Here is a 21,200-nt window from a genome sequence, read left to right as displayed (position 1 = left end):
ATGGGGAAAACAGAATTGCTTCAACATATCTGTAGATACAGTATATTGGTCATCTGCTGTGCTGACAGCTGACGCAATAATGTCTGTGAATTATGCGGTTTACAGACATATTGCCGAAAGGCTCACAATATATTGGCTGCTTACACGAATGGCCCATATATCTGCCAGTGTCTACACAGCATTAATCAAGCCTGTCAGTGAGTGTGTATCCCTGATATGTCTGTGAATGATGGTGTTCACAGACCTATTGCGGCAGCTATGCAGCACAGCTGATATATCTAAAGATATATTGGCACATCTGGCAGCGCGTATGAAATGTCCGCTGACCGCCTGTACACTTGGCGTCACAGCAGGATGGGCAAATTTAAATATTCAGTTAGTGCTCCCTCAGGCTATTTTCCATGTCTAGTGTGAGTAGCCAGATAAAAGACACACACTACACTATTTTCACAATTTACTCAGCAAGCTCTCACTTATTGCTAGAAATCTTATATCCAGGTTACAGTGAATCTATTACACCTGGTCCAGGTCTCTGAGATCACAATATATGATATACATGGAATATAGGGCAGAGGGTGCTGCTATTATTGCAAGAATAAAAGTAACTATACTGCAGTACCATGTGTAAAGCACTCATTTGAAAACAGACTGTCACAATATAATTTTGTTTCCAGCTTTCAAAAAAATGAATAAAAAAATGATGTAACAATTTTAATGCGGTGACATGCTGTCAACATTGGGTTGATATTGGCGATAATATACATAAAATTAGGTCAGTAAACCATTGGTGACATCTTGGGGCCACCATCAGCATGTACAGACCACAGCAAAGCCGGTTGTCAAACCACAAAGCCCATCTGACACATGTTCCACAATACAAATGCTGCCTCAGCCTGGGCTAGAAGAGCCTATGCACTCAGCCTCCATATGTATTGTCCAGGTTTTAGGTATTGGAGAAACTCCACTTTTTGTATTTATTATTTATTAGTAATTTGGTACTTGTTTCCTAGCACGGCCACAAATCTTGGCCATCGGGGGTAATTTTAGTGGCCTGCGACGCGACCGACACGATGCCCCCGATTTTTCCATTGAAATGCATTGAAAACAGTGAAAAATCGGGTCGGTCGCGTCGTGTGCGCCTAAAAATGCTTAAATGGTCCACCCGCGATGGCCCCATAGGGAACAATGTTAAATGCCTCAATTTACCCGCGATGACCCCGATTTCCCATAGGAAACAATGTTAAATGGGTCAATTTACCCAAATCATCATAGGGAAGAATGGTAAATGGGCCAGAAAGCCCCAAAAACCCCCCTGACCAGTGAAATGTCCCCCCAAAAGTAGTTCACGCCACCCCGCGATGAACGTGAACCCGAAGCGTGGCGAGCGCAGCGAGTCCGCGAGGGGCGGCGGTACACGTCCTCCGACCTTTTCATACCCCCACTATCCACTAGGGCGTGGAGTGAGAATAGAATAGTGTGGCGAGCGCAGCGAGCCCCGCGAGGGGACGCGGATACCTTCACAGGTAAACGCGTCCCTTCGCGGGCTTCACAGGTATCCGCGTCCGCTCGCTGCGCTCGCCACACTATTCTATTCTCACTCCACGCCCTAGTGGATAGTAGGGGTATGAAAAGGTCGGAGGACGCGTACCGCCGCCCCTCGCGGGCTCGCTGCGCTCGCCACGCTTCGGGTTCACGTTGATCGCGTGGTGGCGTAAACTACTTTTGGGGGGACATTTCAATGTTCAGGGGTGTTTTTGGCCCATTTACCATTGTTCCTATGATAATTTGGGTAAATTGAGCCATTTCACATTGTTTCCTATGGGAAATCGTGGTCATCGCGGGTAAATTGAGGCATTTAACATTGTTCTCTATGGGGAAATCGCGGGCATCGCGTCTGGCCCATCACACCCGATTTTTTTGCGCATGCGATGCCCGCGATGGCCCCGATTTTACCCCCGATGACCGCGATTATGATCGTTGTGGCCGTGCTAGGAAACAAGTACCAGTAATTTTACTAGAATGTAACTATTAAAGCCACTAACACTGTAGACTGGCCATTTCTTACTGAACCATTGCTACTATTATTATTGTGCTGCTTCATGTGGACATTACAGAATATTAGTTTGGGAAGACATATCATGAGAGTTGAGTACAATTAAAACTATACACACTGCTGGAAAACAAAAAGGACATTATGAGTAGTGTTCATGTGGAAAGTTCCCGTATTCTGACAGAAGCCGCTTTGCAGAGCATTATCATTCCTTGGGATTATGTTGATATGAAAGGTTGGAGATCTTACTCTCGTTGCCTTGTCTGGGAGGATTCAGATGAAATTCGAGAGACCTGGTTTAACATAACAACATATTTTCTGTACGGATGAATTTCTACGTAACACTGGGAACAGTGTTAGTGAACTCTTAAATAAAGAATGAGTCCTCACATAACAGCTACCACACTAGTACAGGGAGCAGGAGTGTCAGGTCCCATTGCTGTAGAAAGGGAAAAGGGGGATTATACCTGCATTGGGAGTGCAGCATAATTCAACTAGCTGCAATGTGATGATTTAACAAAATACATCTATCTTTCTCTGACTAGGTTCTTTCATTTTCTCAGCCATAACAAATGGATATAGATTCAAATCGGACACCCATCACTTAACAGGGCCACTTTATAGGCCTCAAAACTTTCTACTGTCCTCACACTGACCTCCACTAGCAAATGATTGTCTGAGCAAGGGATGACCATTCATGGGGATAACTATTGAAGCTCACTAACGATAGTGCCATTAGTGATTGCCATTGATAGCATGAAACCAACAACAGTGAATAACTCATGGATTGCACCGATCGATGGCCACCACTGTTGAGAAGCATGGCAGGCCACAGTCAAATTAACATCAAAGGCAAGGCTAAACTCTGTGTACCAGATGTCACTGGATCCCAGTCTGCGAAAGATGGCAGAAAATTGTCACATCTCTGCCATCAATAGCAAAATCATCATCCATCTGTGGGAATTAAGCAATGCTCAATGGCCATACCTAGTCCATAGTCAGACCTAATGAACCATTATTTAACAGGGTACTGGAGAAGGGGTGGGTCATCGCAATCTCTGTCGTCATTGATTTGATGATTTCTGAGTTAAAAAGCATTTGTGATGTCATCTCCAGTGATTTATCGCAGCGTAAAAAAGTATTTTTATGCCATAAATTTGCATAACGCTACCTGATTTCAATACTTTAACAATAGCAAGAATAAATAGTACAATTTAATATGTGGATGTTGATGTTAGGATAAGAAAACATATAGGCAGATGTGTGCTGTTGTGTAATGGATGGCACCATAGCAAATAAAACCAAGATTACAACCATGCAGTCTCCATAGTCATTAGCAGTAGATTCAGTTGATCACATGTCTGCCCAGCCAGAGCTATGAAAGTCAAACTTTCATGTTGTTGGAATGTCTGGTATGCTCATCTGTACCATTTTTACTTGCTACCGATCTGGCTGGTGCAATCACCAAGTGGCACCACTGAATGGCTGCCTGGGTGCTGTACAGCTCAGTAAATACATGTTCCCCATGTCCGTGTCACTCAATAGAATGCATCTAGTGCATATCTGTATGTGTGATGTATATCTGTACTGCCATTGTTGCTCGTTCTGATAACGAGTATGTGCATTATATTTAATGTCTGTTAAGCGCCTTGAGTCCTGTTGGAAAAAGTGTGCTACATAAATAAAACTTACTTACCTACTTACTCATCGGCATAGCTAAGCACCATGCACAGCCAGGATTGCCAGGAACTGAAGAACATGGCATGTAAAAATAGTCCATTCTTAGTTGTAAAACTCACTACAGAGATCCATGTGTCTCCAAAAACTATGTCAGACCAAAAACTATTCATCAGGAACCTCATGGATTGGATTTATATTGGCCAAGTAGCAAAAGCCCTAGATCAGGCATTCCCAACCACGGTCCTCAAGGCACACCAACAGTGCATGTTTTGTAGATATCCAGGCTTGAGCACAGGTGACTTAATTAGTATCTGAGGGATTCTGATTAAACCATCTGTGCTGAAGCCTGGATATCACTAAAACCTGCACTGTTGGTGTGCCTTGAGGACCGTGGTTGGGAATGCCTGCCCTAGATGATCACCCGCAATGACAAACGTTGGCTGAATTGGTGTAAGGCACCAAACCATTGGGCTCTGATGCAATGGAAACATATTCTCTAGAGTGAGAACTACTTATTAACATGGTTTTGTAGAAGACAAGTGAATATGGGTGTGATTATCTGGTGTCCACATGCTTTTAGGGTAACTGTAAATCTACAGACAAGAGGCCTAATTCATTATTGTAAGCACAAGCCCCAACAGCTCTGATTTTTCAGGCTATTGACTTTCTAATCATCAAAAGTTGGGTTGCCACCAAGGTAAGAATATAGACTCCCACAGGAGCGATCATAAAGCCCTCAGCAACTGTGCACACATGTACAAATATAGAACATGTTTGAAAATATCAAATTGGAGGAACATGCTGGACAATCCAGCATATCCATCTAACCAATACTGTATTTTAGGGTTAGTCACCTGCATACATGCTGCAATTATCCCTCCGATCCGCCAATATCAGGCGCAGATAATTGTAACGTTGGCCCATATTTTTTTTTCACAATTTTTGCTGTTTTTTTTTAAACATTGCAACAAAAACACATTTGTCCTAAATAGAACAATGGAAAATATAGCTTAAACAAAAGAAAATCAGATTAAAACTATTTTTTATAGACTATTAAAAACATTGCACAAATGAATGAAATGTCAAAACTGAAGATGGCCTTTGTCAGCAAGTGTTAAAGAAAATGCGACAGGATTATTGAATTATTATGAGTTACTGAACAATAGTAACCATGACTAAGACATGTCTAAAAGTTTTGATAAACGTAGAATTAACAAGATACAAATCCCTTAATGAAATGACTGGCGTGAGCGTATAGTGCTTCACCTGATCTTGTTTTTCAGCCTTATGCAAGACTAGAAAAAAAATATGTATTAAAGTAAACAAGTGACACCATTCATCATGTCCCACAGCACGTCTAGGGCGTGCCACTGTCATACAGCAGAGGGCCACAGTGACCTGCTCTGCAGCATTCTGTCAGCCAGACTCCTGCCCTAGGGCCACACAACAGTGTGACCAGCCTTACATTACTATGTGTAACTACTGGCTAAATGACATTCCAGTACACTTATAGAACTATCTACACTGCGTTCATCGGATTTTTTGAAAGTTCTGTAATATAGGCCTGATCCAGTATATGATAGTTTCAGAGCAGAATTACTTCTCCCTCACACCTAACTGGTTAGTCAGAACAACTATGGCTGGTTTTTATTCCCAGGCTAAATTTTCGCCCGGCGAAAAAACAGAAAAGATTCGCCTTTTCTGTATTCAATCACAAGCATTTTCGCCCGTTTTTTAGCACTTTTTCACCCATACTGCTTCGCTTTTGGAGGGGGGTGTGAAATGCCGTGGGTGAATTCACAGAAACCACATGAATTTGCGGCAATTTCGCTGATACACGCGGTTGTTTCTGATGCTGGATTTTTCACCCAGGTGAAAAATCTGCACTAGGACTGAATAGGTGAAGTGACATTTTTTTCGCTTGCCGAAAATTTCGTCCGGGATTGAATTTAGGCCTAAGTGAAATTAATGAAAGCTCAAATGTTACATTTCTATAGAACAGATTTTTTCCAATTACATAAAAAACAGTAGATGAGTGGGACCTTTAATAGGCAGATTAGAACCTGCCATAAGCCCAGATTTAAGAGGCTCCCCACCTAAAGGAGACTGTGACACTATATAAAGTGGGTAAGAGCCAACCTAAAGTGGATACATTTATAGGTTAAATGTGGATACTGCTGGACATATGTTATGCTTTTATATTTAACTTGAATATTGATTTTTACTATTATTATTTTTTATCTTTATAATAAATTATCTGTGTGTGCAAATATACATGCGAAATGTTAATACATTTTCTTATACAGAAAGAATCAGAGTGCGCTGTAGTGAAGCACACAATTTTAAAATACATATATTTAATTAAAAAAGCCTCAAATGGCTATGAGACATACATAGTAATACAGTCACTGTACAGAATAATTTCACAAAGAGTACAAATCAATCCAATATAGTGGCAGGCCCAACGCGTTTCATCATCTAGGTGACTTCATCAGGGGCATTTGAAGTGTTGATTAATGTAGGGCTATGGTACTTATTCCATTTGTACTTTTCCTTGATATGTGCCTGATCCTTTTTATAGATGTGGCAAAGGTTATATTTAAAGAGATCACATAACTAAGATCATTTGTAAAGGGAGAACAGAGACTGAGTTAGTGAAGGATGTATCGCAGGTTAGTATACAAAGGTTGTACTAAGGCCATGACAATGTTTGAGCAGGAAGAAGAGGACATATATCCATTGACATGTACAGGATACACTTTCTGTAATCATTTGCACAGAGGAATATGTGGAATTTATAGTGAAATCATTACACTGAAACGGAACAGGAACTAAAAATGAGCACTTTGTAAACTTTGCTTCTACACAGTAAAGGCACTAAGTTTTAGGACTTGAAATATTCAGATAAACAATTCACGAATGATATCACTGAGGGACAAAGTGCTTCAGTGATGTCAGTAGTAGTTATGGAAGTTATAAGCTTCATGTATGATGCCATCAAGAGGAAGTGTGACTGGTATGTAATATATACGGGATGGTGTACCATCATTAGGAGTATTTAAGAGCCATATCTGGGGCCACAGTGTCAGATAAATGTATAGAGGGGCACAATACAGAATAAGAATGGTATGCACAGTAAACCATTACAGGTAAAGACATGACAAAGCAGTACAGTATGTAAATGCCTATGAAACCGGTATGTTTCTGGGTCCCAGAGGATTTTTAATGGGATGGTTTATATGAACCTGTTTCCTGGTGAAGTGTGCGTACCTATTTGCCTCACATTTTTAACCCCTTCCCGACAATTGACGTACATTTACGTCATGGTCGGGAAGTACTTCCCGACACATGGCATAAATGTACGTCATGGATGTAAACTGTCACCGCGTCTATAGACGCGGTGACAGTTTGGAGATGTCTGCTGTCCCTGACAGCAGACATCCCCCCTCGCCGCCCGGGGGGGGCAGGGATGCCCCCCCCGGTCGGCGATCGCTGTGATTGGCTGTTCAAATGTGAACAGCCAATCACAGCTATTTCTGTGTTACCGGCGGCTATGCCGCTCGGTAACACAGAAAACGGTGGTGATCGGTGCTCTTAAGTACAGCACCGATCACCACCGATCCGCGGACACCCCCTCCCTCCCACCCGGCAGCACTATGTGCTTACCCGGCACCCGGCAGCCGCTTTCCTCCCTCTGCTATGCGCCGCAGCGCTGCCTCCCCCCTCCCTCCCCCCGCCAGCAGCAGCAGCAGCACTAGGGACAGTTTAAAAATGAAAAAAAAAAAAAAATGAGACATGAAATGATTATATATATATATATATATATATATGTGTGTGTGTATATACACACACATATATATATATATATATATATATATATATGTGTGTATATACACATATATATATATATATGTGTGTATATACACACATATATATATATATATATATATATATATGTGTGTATATACATATATATATATATATATATATATATATATATATATATATACAGATAGATATTCCCGACCGAAGACGTATATATACGTCATGGTCGGGAGGTACTTCCCGACCGAAGACGTATATATACGTCATGGTTTTAAACTGTCACCGCGTCCATAGACGCGGTGACAGTTTGGAGATGTCTGCTGTCCCTGAGCCCCGGTCGGCGATCGCTGCGATTGGCTGTTCAAATGTGAACAGCCAATTGCAGCGTTTTCTGTGTTACCGGCGGCTAAGCCGCTCGGTAACACAGTGATCGGTGGTGATCGGTGCTGTTAAGTACAGCACCGATCACCACCGATCGCCAGCCCCCCCCCCTCCCACCCGGCAGTCCCCCCTCCCACCCACCCGGCTGCCGCAGCGCCAGCACCCCTCCCACCCCCCCACCAGCCGCAGCGCCAGACCCCCTCCAAAATCTGGTGAGCAAAATGGGGTCACATGTGGGGGGGTTCCACTGTATTGGTGCTTCCGGGGTCTTGCTAATGCGACATAGCACCCACCATTCATTCCACCACCAAATATCACTCCTTCCCTTCTGAGTCCTGCCATGCACCCAACTGGTATTTTTTGGTCACATGTGAGGCATTGCCATACTCGGGAGAAATTGGGGCACAGATTTTGGCGTGCTTTGTCTCCTTCATTCCTTGTGAAAATGAAAAACTTTGAGCCAGAACTGCATTTTTGTGTAAAAAAGTACATTTTTTTACACAAAAATGCAGATCTGGCTCAAAATTTTTCATTTTCACAAGGAATGAAGGAGACAAAGCACCCCAAAATCTGTGCCCCAATTTCTCCCGAGTATGGCAATGCCTCACATGTGACCAAAAAATACCAGTTGGGTGCATGGCAGGACTCAGAAGGGAAGGAGTGATATTTGGATTTTGCAGCACAGATTCTGGTTGAATGACCCCTGAAGCACCCATACAGTGGAACCCCCCCACAAGTGACCCCATTTTGCAAACTACACCCTTCAGGGAATTCATCTAGGGGTATAGTGTACATTTCAAACCCCCAGGGGTTTCACCAATTTTGATACAACTGAGCTGTGAAAATGAAAAATTTAATTTTTTCATTTGCACAGCCCAGTTGTATCAAAATTGGTGAAACCCCTGGGGGTTTGAAATGTACACTATACCCCTAGATGAATTCCCTGAAGGGTGTAGTTTGCAAAATGGGGTCACTTGTGGGGGAGGTTCCTAACTTTTAGCATCTTATGGTGCCTAGAAACCTACATGGTGCCTAAAAAATAATCTCATAAAAAGGAGGCTCCAAAATCAAGTAGGTGCTCCTTCTATTATGAAGCCTGTGGTTTGGTCACCGTGCACACTAGGGCCACATATAGGACATTTATGAAAACCAAAGAATTGGGGGAATCAATTTTTAGTCACATTTCTCTAGTAAAATCTACTGTGTTCCTTAGAAAAATGTATTAAAATTGAAAATCTGCAAAAAAAATGAAATTTTGAAATTTCACCTACACTTTGTTTTAATTCCTGTGAAACACCTAAAGGGTTAACAAACTTCCAAAATGCTGTTTTGAATACTGTGAGGGGTGCAGTTTTTGAAATGGCATCATTTATGGGGGTGTCTCACATACAAGTCCCTCAAAGTCACATCAGAACTGAACTGGTCCCTAAAAAAATCAGTGTTTGAAATTTTCTTGAAAATTTGAGAATTTGCTATTCATATTTTACGCCTCCTAGTGTCCAAAAAAATGAAAAGGAAGTTGAAATAATGATGGCAACATAAAGTAGACATATGGTCTATGTTAGTTATTAACTATTTTGAGTGGTAAGATTATTTGTCTCACAAGCAGAAAATTTAACATTTTGCAAATTGCTAAATTTTCCATTTTTTTCCGACATTTTGGTATTTTTCACAAAAAAACACAGACTGTATCGACCCAAATTTACCACTAATTTGAAGTACAATGTGTCACGAAAAAACAATCTCAAAATCACTGGGATAAGTAAAAGCAAAAAAAAGTTATCCCCACTTAAGTGATACATGTCAGATTTGAAAAAAAGGGCTCTGTCAGGAACGCAAAAACTGGCTCTGTCAGGAAGGGGTTAATGTTGAAGTGTTTATAACAATAGATTATCTCAAAGCCCAGTTTGCTAATAGTACAGAACTGTGAATGTGTGTACATGTGGTAGGGAATATAGATTGTAAGCTGCACTGGAGCAGGGACTGATGTGAATGTTCTCTGCCAAGCACTATATAATACCCCTTTTAAACCAGAGACTCGAACCCGGGTTATCGCCGCTCCACTGTGGGCCGGGGCTTGGTATAAAATAATAACCCGCATCCTGTTCCCCGGGTGTCCGACATGGCAAATGTTCATAGTCGAACACTGGGGCTTTTCCGGAGTCAGGGGCCTTGTAAATGGGTAACCCGTGTCATCCGACCCAGGGACCCATTTCCACCAATAGCGGAGTCCCAATCTCTGGACCGCTGCGTCCTGGGTCAGTCCGGATATTGGGCAGAGGCCACGTACAGCCTCCACTGCTGTCTGTGGAACTATGCAGACTGTAGCAAAGGCTGGATGGAGGTGAATGGATGCCTGTGTGCAGCAGCTATTCACCTCATGGATGGAGGCTGGGGGTGCACGGAGGCTGGGAGTAGCCCAGCAGCATTCCTGGGTGCTGGGCTTGTCCCCAGCGTGTCGGTCGGCGTTGCGGGGGATGATGTAATCTCCAAGCGCCGGCTCAGGGCCTGACTTTGCCTGCGTCGCCCACCCGGCATAGTGCCGGGGGACGGAAGTGTAAAAGGGAAGAACTAATGGGTCACATCCAGTCCAAAAACCCGGGTGCGACCAAGCAGGTCTGGTGTAAAAGTGGTATAAGTAACTGTTTAGAAATATTAAATGCTAAAATTACAGCCATGGCTGGCACATATGCCACAGACAGCAAATGATGTTAAAATACAAAAAGAAAAAACAGTGCATGCCAGACATAACCAGTATATAGTTTTTCTTCTACAATGGTATAAGCTACTATTCCAGTATTAAACAGCAACAGTGCTAGTGCATAGGCAGTATGTTAAACATTAAACTTTATTTAGAAATGTTCAATGCTGCCCTCTTCTGGTAATTCTTAATAATGGCATCCTGGTGTTATTGGGTTTATCACAAGCTCTCATCACTGAAATAACCATTTTAGACTTTTTGTTGTCTCAAGAAGGGTGGAGACCTGGAAAAACTCTGTGACACTGCTTATAATGACTGTGAACCGTGATCCAAACCACAGAGGCCTGCACAGAAAATGCAAAAAGCCACACGAGCAGAACATTTCTTTATTTCCCCCCTCTTCTGTATTGCTTAGCCCTGAATTTATATAATGCTGAACGGTTTCGCGGTTTCCTTGGTGCTTCATACATGTGATCCATGCAGCAAACACTTGCCGACTATCCCCAAACACTGCACGTTCCTGCCCTCTGTCATTGGGTCAACCCATATAAGGTCAGCATGCATTGGGTCGACATGGCCTAGGTTCACACATGGAATAGGTCGACATGGCTAAGGTTGACAGGGTTGGAAGATTGACAGAAGCATTAGGTCGACATGCGTTTTTCAAGTTTTTTTTGTCCTGAATGTCGACACAGTCGACATGGACACATTGAAATTGTACCACTCGCCATGCTTCAGGCACGGTGGCACGGTGCCTCACCGCGCGCAGCACACCTTTTCTATTCTCCCTCCATGCCCTAGTGGATGGTAGGGCATGATATACCACCTGCCGGCACATGTCGGCTAAAAACAAACGAAAAATCATAACGACCTCTTGACTGTCAACCTTCCCATTATCGACCTAATGCTTTTGTTGACCTTCTAACCCTGTTGACCTTGGCTTAGGGCAACACATGAAATAGGTCGACATGACTGACTCAAAGCATGTCGACTTAATATGGGTCGACCTAATGACCATATTCTGTCAAAAGAGCAATGTATCTAGTGCACTCTATATCAGTACTTGGCTAAAAAATTTTACGCACTAAGCGTTATATCAGCCCACATACCATAAGCAGGTTGGTACTTTATACAGTATATATATATATATATATTGATATATAGATATATAGATTAATAGATATATAGATATCTAGTGTCTGTGTGACTCCGAAACACTGCCTTCTGTTGGCAGCAAGTGAAACGACATTTACTGAATAGCTCCGGAAAATTACCACAGCTAATTGAGCTTCCCCTTAGTGGACAAAGGTGTTATACATTAATATAGATTATAGATTATAATATTAGATTTATACAGTATCTAAATAACAACAAAAAAAACAATATTGTAGAAGATAAAGGTGGAGCGTTATTAAAAAATGATCAATTGGGTATTACATTAATACAAAGAAAAATGTCTAAAATAAGCATTAATTCAATAAAAAATATAGTGATGCATATAAAATAATATTAAACTTCATTATGGAATCGGCTATTGAAGGACTATGGAACAAAATGGTATACTTAGATGTAGTCCCCGCTTGTTATTACAATGTGCCCTTGATGGTAAATGATAATCCCCAAATGATAGGTCCAAAAATGAAGTAAACTGGAAATGGTGGGTGTCCATAAACCTTTAGCCCACCATTTCCAGTTGACTTCATCTTTGGACCTATCATTTGGGGATTATCATTTACCATCAAGTGAGCATCATAGGAACAAGCGGGACTGCATAAGTATACCAATTTTTTCCATAGTCCTTCAATTGCCGATTCCATAATAGAGTTTAATTCAATCAATTGATTTTTCATGTTATTAATATTATTTTATATGTATCAATATATTTTTTATTGAATTAATGCTTATTTTATACAACACATTTTTCTTTGTATTAATGTAATACCCATTTTATCAATTTTTTTATAATCTATAGCGCTCTACCTTTATCTTCTTCTTTGTTGTACACCAGTTGTTTGGGAGTTGACCTTCCCTTGTGTATTGAGCTTCTTTACCTACGGGTAAAATATTTCAACAACAATATTCAGTTTAGTAATTGTATCCTTGTTCATGCCAATAAGAAAGGTTTAGCAACCTCATCACACAATGTAAAATGGTAACAATTTAATCTGGCCAGTACTGGAATATTTTCAAGGACATGAATCCGCAAGCAGGTTGACACTTACCAGGCTCCCACATCTCCCCTGCTGTCTGTGGTGTAGTCATTCATGCAGTGTAATAGTGTGTTATAGATGAAGGACACATTGTCTCTGCACAGGACCTCAGTCTGCGAGCCAACGGAATCAACTCCTACACTCTGACAAATCCTATGGAGCAGAAAGTCCATGAGTCAATTTTTATCACAAATAAGAACAACTCAGAGGAACACACAGATAAGTAAGGTTATTCCAGGAAGTGGGGCACACGCTAGACAATATTTTGAGTTGTTTGCCACATTCCGACTGATTGGCACCGTATGTGCACTCCCACAGTCGTCAGCTATGTCTTTTGGTTGGTCCCTGAAGTATTGCCAACAGAAGACATAGCTCAAGAGGGTCATGCTGCCTAATGCATATGGTTGCCGCCATTCCCTGCACTGGCAAGTGTGTATGCACTTGCCAATACAGGTTCCTCATCATTCGCAATACTGGATACACATCATCTAGTGTGTCCCTAACTAGTGGATTCATAGCCACAATGTAAAGGATTGCATCTCCTTCCCACTGATGAGGAGTCTCCAGTGCGCAAATATTATCATCATGACTTTGGAATGTAAGGTGGATTCCTCCAATTGGAAACCAGCTTTCTATGTTTAGCACATACTATAATAATCACTTCTGTAAAACAACAACCAGTAACTATGGTACCTGTGCATTTGGAAGTCCCCATGAACGTAGGTTTATTTTTATTGTTTTATTGTTTGCCTACCGTGTTTTTCTTTTAACATGATTGTCCAAGTCTGAAACTTTCAAGGCTTTGTGCTTGACCTATAGCTAAGGTTTCTGCATATATTATACAGATGTAATCTCACCTACTGGTTGTCTGTACACCATATGCTGCGAGACGACTAAAGAGACGAAAGCTGGGTAGACACCTAAAGATTTATCTGTCTAATCTCCCTGGTGGGAACAAAAATCTTGTAATATATAGCAAAAAATAATCATCTATTTGCTCTGATTAAATTAACAAATTTATCCTAGCCCCATCCCAGTGTTTGGGAGCAAATGATTTGCTCCAACACATTACCATTTTTATTCCCATGAGACAGATAAATCTGTAGATGTTTACCCGTTCAGAGCAGTATGCTGTATTCCTCTTTAATTTTTGCAAGTTTGTCGCATCGCAGACACAGTACTAAGTCAATCACAGTGTACCATAGATACCGTGCAGCAATTTCAAAAGCAAAGCAATTGGTGTAACACATGAACAAAGACACAGATAAGACACCACGGAACTCTGAGTGTGTAAAGGCTACAGTGGCTCGAATCGGCTACACAGCATACAAATGTACAACTGTTGCATATCAAACTAAACAAATAGCAATGTAGTTATGTTGCATCTAGTTGTTTCATTTATGCAAATGAGACTAATCATTTTGAGCGAGAAAGACATTTGGCACGGACAAGTCATGTAAGAACTGAGGGAATGGGGGTATGTGTTGAAACTGAAGAAACTGTAGGAAAGGACTTATACCATATACCATACATATACCATACTTATGTTTAATACAGGTTTGTCCTTTCCTACAGTATCTAAAACTACGTAGATACGTGGCTTATGTGTTTTTGAAATTTGCCTTCTAAAATGCAAGTATTGTTCACATCATGTATATAAAATGTTTATGCCAAACATGTGCTGCAGAAGACACCAGTCACTTAAAGGGGCAGACTTTCCTGCAATGTGTTCACAATACTATACCTTAAAGCGCACTGCCATAATCACACCCTCATAATAATAAAAAAATTAAAAAAACACAACACCGCCACAAGCAATACAAATACATTATTATATAAATCATAAAATTGTCAGGAACAGCATAAATTACATACTGGGAAATGGCCTTTAAGGCATCTCTTCTGGCTTCTGCAAAGCCGACATCTTTACGAGAAATGCAGGTGACCCTCTTCAGGCCTTCCAGTACCTGAAACAAAACAAAAGTAACAGCTTTCATATAGTAAGTGTTCTTGTATTGTACATTCAGTTCTTATACATGAATTCATGTGCACCAAACCATTGCTGACGTGCAGGGCTATTTTTCAGCAGGCTCCAGCAGGAACTGTGGCCCTTATTCTAGTTCACTCTTTCTGACAAAATATTTCTTAGATGGACAAAACCATGTGCATTGCAGGTGAGGCAGGTGTTACTTGTGCAGAGATAATTAGATGTGGGTGGGGTTTTACACCTGCCTCACCAGCAGTGCACATGGTTTTGTCCATCTAAGAAATATTTGGTCAGAAAGAGTGAACTAGAATAAGGGCCTCAGTTCCTGCTGGAGCCTGCTGAAAAATAGCCCTGCTGACGTGGGATGTCCCTGCTTTCCTTGTGCACAGTGCCCAATAAGTCCACCACCGAGGTACATACAGAAAATAAAACGTTTTAAGAAATCAGAAAACAGCTTCTAATAGAAATGAGTTGGAAATTAATTATCCAGCAGAGGTTAGTCTGCTCATTATACTTCCTAATGAATTGTGCTTGTGTAACTAATGGGCCCCACACACAGCACAATTTTCAGGCATTTTCTGAGCGATTTTAACAAATCACTCAGAAAATCCCTGAAAATGCATGTAAATCGCTGTGTGTATAGCCCACACAGCGATTTGCATGCGCGCCCCCGCCGTTCTGAATCTGCCCAAGATTCAGAACGGACCTGGCTGTCAATCTAGAGCAGTCGCTCAGAAGCTCCTGCTCATATGTGGCCTCGGATGTGAGCAGGGCCTTCTGAGCGACGCTGAACGCCGCCCTGATGTCCCCTGCTCACCGCCCCCTTGACACGCCGGACGCCGCCTCCCCCTGCTCGTCGCACGAAGACGCTGCAAAGACCCGCCGCCCCCTGCTCCCTCCCCCCTGCTCGCCGCACGGAGAGTGGAGACGGAGCGGGGGGAAAAAGACGGTGCTCCTGCAAATGTCTTCCACGCGCGGGTGCGTGTTAGATAAAGTCTTGCAGGGGCCATGCTTGTTGTGTAACTGCTGCAATACGCTGTGATGAGACCTTCCCATGCTGTCACTCCTGAGTTCTCTGGCAGCTCCTGTGTGGTAGAAACAAGGCTTGGAACGCAGATTTAACCCTGCGGAAACCCATTTCTCTCTAGCAGCACAGAGGTTCGGGAAAGCGATCAGCGTTTTCTGCGCAAACCTGTTGAGCAATACCCTGCCTGCATACCTGTCTCGTACACTAGGGTAACATGTCTGGATCACGGGTGACAATTCCTCTGCTAGTGCAGCAAAAAGCGTCCATGAAAAGTGTTTTTATTCCATGTGAGACAAAATGGGAAGCGTCTGTATTATAATGACTTTCCCTACCTGTTCTAATGTTAACAAATTCATTGAGGATGGGGGAGAGGGGATTTTTGAAGCTTAAGGAGAGATAAAGTGAGGAGAGATCAAAGGTTGTATGTAGTAAGCTGTGGAGTGAGATAAAGTACCGGCCAATCAGCGCCTAACTACGGTGTTACAGGCTGTGTTTGACAAATTACAGTTGGGAGCTGGTTGGCTGGCACTGATTCCATGTTCACTTTATCTCTCTCCAACGCTTAATACACACCCCTTAATCTATCTCTACTTTACCTCTCTCCAAATTTAGTGCACACGGTGACCTGGGGTAGAACGGGATGCACGGAGAGTATAGATAGCTGGCCTGTGCTGGCTGCTCGGGTTTCCTGAGGACTTTCACCCTGTTATATCAGTACGATATGGGTATTGGGTAAGCTTAATTCCTGGGTAACCGCGGCTATTCAAAAACAAAAACCGAGCAAAAATACGAACAACTGTTCAGCCGCGGCAGGAGAAAATTTGCTGCGGAATATGTGTACGCTATATAAATAACTGGTAATAATTGTCTCTGTACAGCGACTATTGCCGGGCAGCAGATTTTGAAAAGACTCGCCGGACGCAAGTCTTTTCAAAGTCATCAGCGCTTCCCGCCGCCAGGCACAGACAGATAGCGCTAGGAGACGGAGTGAGTGAAGGCTGCCGCTACACCAGTCCCTGGACCCCTGGACGCTGCCTACCCCCGCTGGCTGCACACAGGTATGTTGGCAGCAGGGGTCCAGGGACTGGTGTAGCGGCAGCTTTCACTCACTCGTTACTCCTTCTCCTAGCGCTATTTGCCTGGAGGCGGGAAGCGCTGATGATTTTGAAAACACTTGCCGGACGCTGATTGGCAACCAAATCAGCGTCCTGCAAGACGACCAAATAACTGCAGCCCCGGGCGCCGAAACACCTAGTTTCGGCCCTGTATATAGTGACACTCCCCCAGGCTTTAGTTCAACCCCTTATTTACATTTTTAATTCTTTTTTTATTCCCCTGAAGTTTCTGTGAGAGATTTGAAATCTCTCATGCTGAATCTGCCATTATGAATCTCTGGCACAAATCTGTGTGTGTGTGGCTCATTATCTGAAAAATTCAGTTTTAGTGAAATCTCTCGTGCTGAATCTGCCGTTATGAATCTCTGGCACAAATCTCTGCGTATGTAGGCCCCATTAGCTTTACTTCCCCTGGCATCAAGAATTCCATAGAGGATTGTATTACAGGTATCATAATTAAGTTTAGTGTCTCCTGCCAGGTAGATCAAGGATTTTTTATTTAATTTTAATTGCAGCACCTTTTTCTCGCAATATCGTGAATCATTTGACGTATCCATCTATATTTTTGGTGAAGATCCCTCAATTCACAGGGTAAGCCATAGATTCCAGGCACTTAAACCGGAACCTATGGATTGACACGAACTAGAAACAGGTTTACTGAGCTGGTTTAGGATTGGCTAATAATTGAATAGTTCTGGGAGTTAAACCAGGAGCTTTGGCCACACGGTGAGTCCAGTTGCTAACTAAATTTGCCCATTACTATGTGACTGCATACTTGGGGAAAACTGAAAAAAATATATGTTCTCTTTTGAATAATATGATCTGTAAAATCTACATAATTTAGGAGGTTAGCCAAATGCTAGCTTTTCATTTTTAAAAAGCTTAATTTTCAGATGAACCATGAAGCAAAATACTTTAGTTGGTGTTAAAAAGTTAATAAAAATTAAAGTATTACCTCCCTAATACAGTACAGACAACTGGAGCTCTTATATGAGAAAACATAACCCACCCTACAAAAATGCACAGTGAATTTCAACAGAGCAAGTCTGCAAAGCTAATGGTCAATGTTTCCTGTTATATTCCTATCATTGACAAACTCCAGGTCACAGATGGGGTAAAGCCGGCCATACACCAGGAAGATATCGTTCCAACCAGCCCACTATATGGCTAATTAGAATGATAATCTCTCTAGTGTGGGGGAGCAAATGATAATCAGCAGTTTGCTCCCACATGCTGAAAAACGGCCAATGATGGGCAAACCGGTCGCTCCAACTTGTTTGGAAAAATCTGACCTGTTTGATTTTCCCAAAGTTATCGTTCTAGTGTAAGGGAAAGTTCCCCCAACTGAACGAGAAGTAGGGGAACACTTGCCAGCAGTGTCCGCCTACTTCTGGCTTGCTGTGACAGCATGACAGAGACTGTCCCCCCCGCCACCCCAGGTACCCCCCCCCCCCCCTCATCCCCCGGTGCTGGCATCCACCATCAGCCCGGCTCCTATCTGACGGCCCAACTGAGAGGTACCAGCTCCTTCCTCGGTCAACATTCAGAAAGGGTTGACACAAGTATTTCTAATTTTTGGTGTCACTGTCAGCACCTGAGCATGTGGGCCCCAATTGATGTACCACGTCCTCGCTCGCCATGCTTCGGGCCAGATGCCTCACTGCACTTGGCACTCTACCTTTCCCAATCATGTCCACGCAGATAGTAAAGTATTGAAAAGTAAAAAAATAAAAACTCATGTCGACCTTTTCATGTGTTGGTCTTATCTAAATGTCAACATCGTAGTGTCGGCATATTGACTGTTGACCTAAACAATGTCAGACATCCCGATGCCCAGGTTGCTGCAGGTGGACTTGTGCTATCTAGTTTCAGCAGGATTTTCATTTCATTAACTAAAAATCTTATTTATGCGACTTATAATGCCGGTGATATGTCAGTGTACTGGGGGATGTTGTGCTTGTGGGATTTATCAAGCCACAAAAACTACAATTGTGTAGAGCTGGACTATAATAGCTAGTAACATGGCATTTCCATACTCGGTACTTGTGGAGTATCACGGCTCCCATCGTATGGCATCGTATGCCATATGTAGTGGCATACGATGGCATACGATGCGATGCGATGTTTTACCGATTTTTGAGCATTTTTGCTCAAAAATCGTATGCCATCGCATGGCATCGTATGCCATATGTAGTGGCATACGATGTCATACGATGCGATACGATGTTTTACCGATTTTTGAGCAAAAATGGTCAAAAATCGGTAAAACATCGCATAACATCGTATGCCATATGTAGTGGCATACGATGTCATACGATGCGATACGATGTTTTACCGATTTTTGAGCAAAAATGGTGAAAAATCGGTAAAACATCGCATGGCATCGTATGCCATCGATGCGATACGATGTTTTAACGATTTTTGAGCATTTTAGCTCAAAAAACGTATGCGATCGCATCGGATGCCATACGATGGCATCCGATGCGATGCGATGGCACCCGATTTTGCACTGAAATGCATCAGAATGCATTGAAATGTGTATTAAAGTAGTGAAATGCCTCCAAATGCCATTTTTCATAGTGCACCACCCCCACTATCAACGTCAACCCGAAGCGTGGCGAGCGCAGCGAGCCCGCGAGGGGCGGCGGTACGCGTCCTACGACCTTTTCATACCCCCACTATCCACGTCGGCGTGGAGTTGAGAATAGAATAGTGTGGCGAGCGCAGCGAGCCACCGAGTCCGAAGCGTGGCGAGCGCAGCGAGCCCCGCGAGGGGACGCGGATACCTGTAAAGCCCGCGAGGAGACGCGTATAGCTGTGAAGGTATCCGCGTCCGCTCGCCACGCTTCGGGCGCGGTGGCTCGCTGCGCTCGCCACACTATTCTATTCTCAACTCCACGCCGACGTGGATAGTGGGGGTATCAAAGGTCGTAGGACGCGTACCGCCGCCCATCGCGGGCTCGCTGCGCTCGCCACGCTTTGGGTTCACGTTGATAGTGGGGGTGGTGCACTATGAAAAATGGCATTTGGGTGCATTTCACTACTTTAATACACATTTCAATGCATTCTGATGCATTTCAGTCCAAAATCGGGTGCCATCGCATCGCATGCCATCGTATGGCATCCGATGCGATCGCATACGATTTTTGAGCTAAAATGCTCAAAAATCGGTAAAACATCGTATCGCATCGTATGACATCGTATGCCACTACATATGGCATATGATGTCATTCGATGTTTTACCGATTTTTGACCATTTTTGCACAAAAATCGGTAAAACATCGTATCGCATCGTATGACATCGTATGCCACTACATATGGCATACGATGTTATGCGGTGGCATACGATTTTTGAGCAAAAATAGTCAAAAATCGGTAAAACATCGCATCGCATCGTATGCCATCGTATGCCACATGCGATGCGATGCGATTTTTAGCATACGATCTGCATACGATGCAGGTCGTGGGAGCCGTGATACTCCACAAGTACCCCATACTCTTTACTGTGAAATGACCTGTGTGGCGGGACACTCTTAAGTGTCGCAGCGTGTGACTGAGAATCAGGCCCATTATGTTTACTGTACCAAGGATGGATGCTTCTGTAGGAATGCGATTGAATTGTTGAACGGTTAAAAGGTCAACAATCATTAGGTCACAGTCACCGCAAAATAAGTCGACATGCACAAGGCCAACATGTCAAATGATTGACTCAAGCAAAAGGTCGACATGGAAAAATGTTGACGTGTTTTTTGTGGGTTTGCAACTGACTCGGTCATACTTTACCATGCCAGTGGGCACAGAGGGAGAATGTAATAGTGTGCTGAGTGCAGAGAGGCAGCGTACCTGAAGCATGCCAAGTGCAGGGGACAGGGCACATTTAAAAGGTGTCCATGTCAACCTAGACACCCAATTTTTTTATAAATAAATCATGTCAACCTTTTGCTTGTACCAGCTTTTTTTGAAAATGTTGACCTAATGCATGCATGAGAACAAATCTCCAGAACATCAGGCAAGATAAAAGGTGCATGCTGCTGTACCACAACCTGGATTTGAAATACATTTTGGGGAATTGAAAATACTCATTGTAAGTAAATATTCACTTACTACCACAAAGCTAGAGGGGTAGCTGTACTGTGCACATGTTGATGGCTTAAGAATGAGAACATCTCAAAAAGCAGAGGCTGATTGCCCCAGAAGCTAGGGACAGCTGCCAAGTATGCAAAC

General features: G+C 42.8%; 1 protein-coding gene across 1 annotated transcript in view; it reads right to left on the bottom strand.

The window, feature by feature from the left end:
• The window catches only part of TBCD (tubulin folding cofactor D), a 282,149-nt gene that overhangs the window by 55,468 nt on the left and 205,481 nt on the right, over window positions 1-21,200 (bottom strand). Inside the window, exons 29-30 of the mRNA XM_083148360.1 lie at window positions 14,723-14,814; window positions 12,860-13,000 (exon numbers count right to left, since the gene is read on the bottom strand). Coding sequence (XP_083004486.1) covers window positions 12,860-13,000; window positions 14,723-14,814 — 233 coding nt within the window. The remainder of the gene's footprint in view (window positions 1-12,859; window positions 13,001-14,722; window positions 14,815-21,200) is intronic.

Source organism: Crinia signifera, chromosome 6, assembly GCF_055691185.1.
Source record: "Crinia signifera chromosome 6, ASM5569118v1, whole genome shotgun sequence".
Lineage (NCBI taxonomy): Eukaryota > Metazoa > Chordata > Amphibia > Anura > Myobatrachidae > Crinia > Crinia signifera.
The sequence above is the reverse complement of the archived record's forward strand: the minus strand, read 5'-3'. Positions and strand labels throughout refer to the sequence as shown.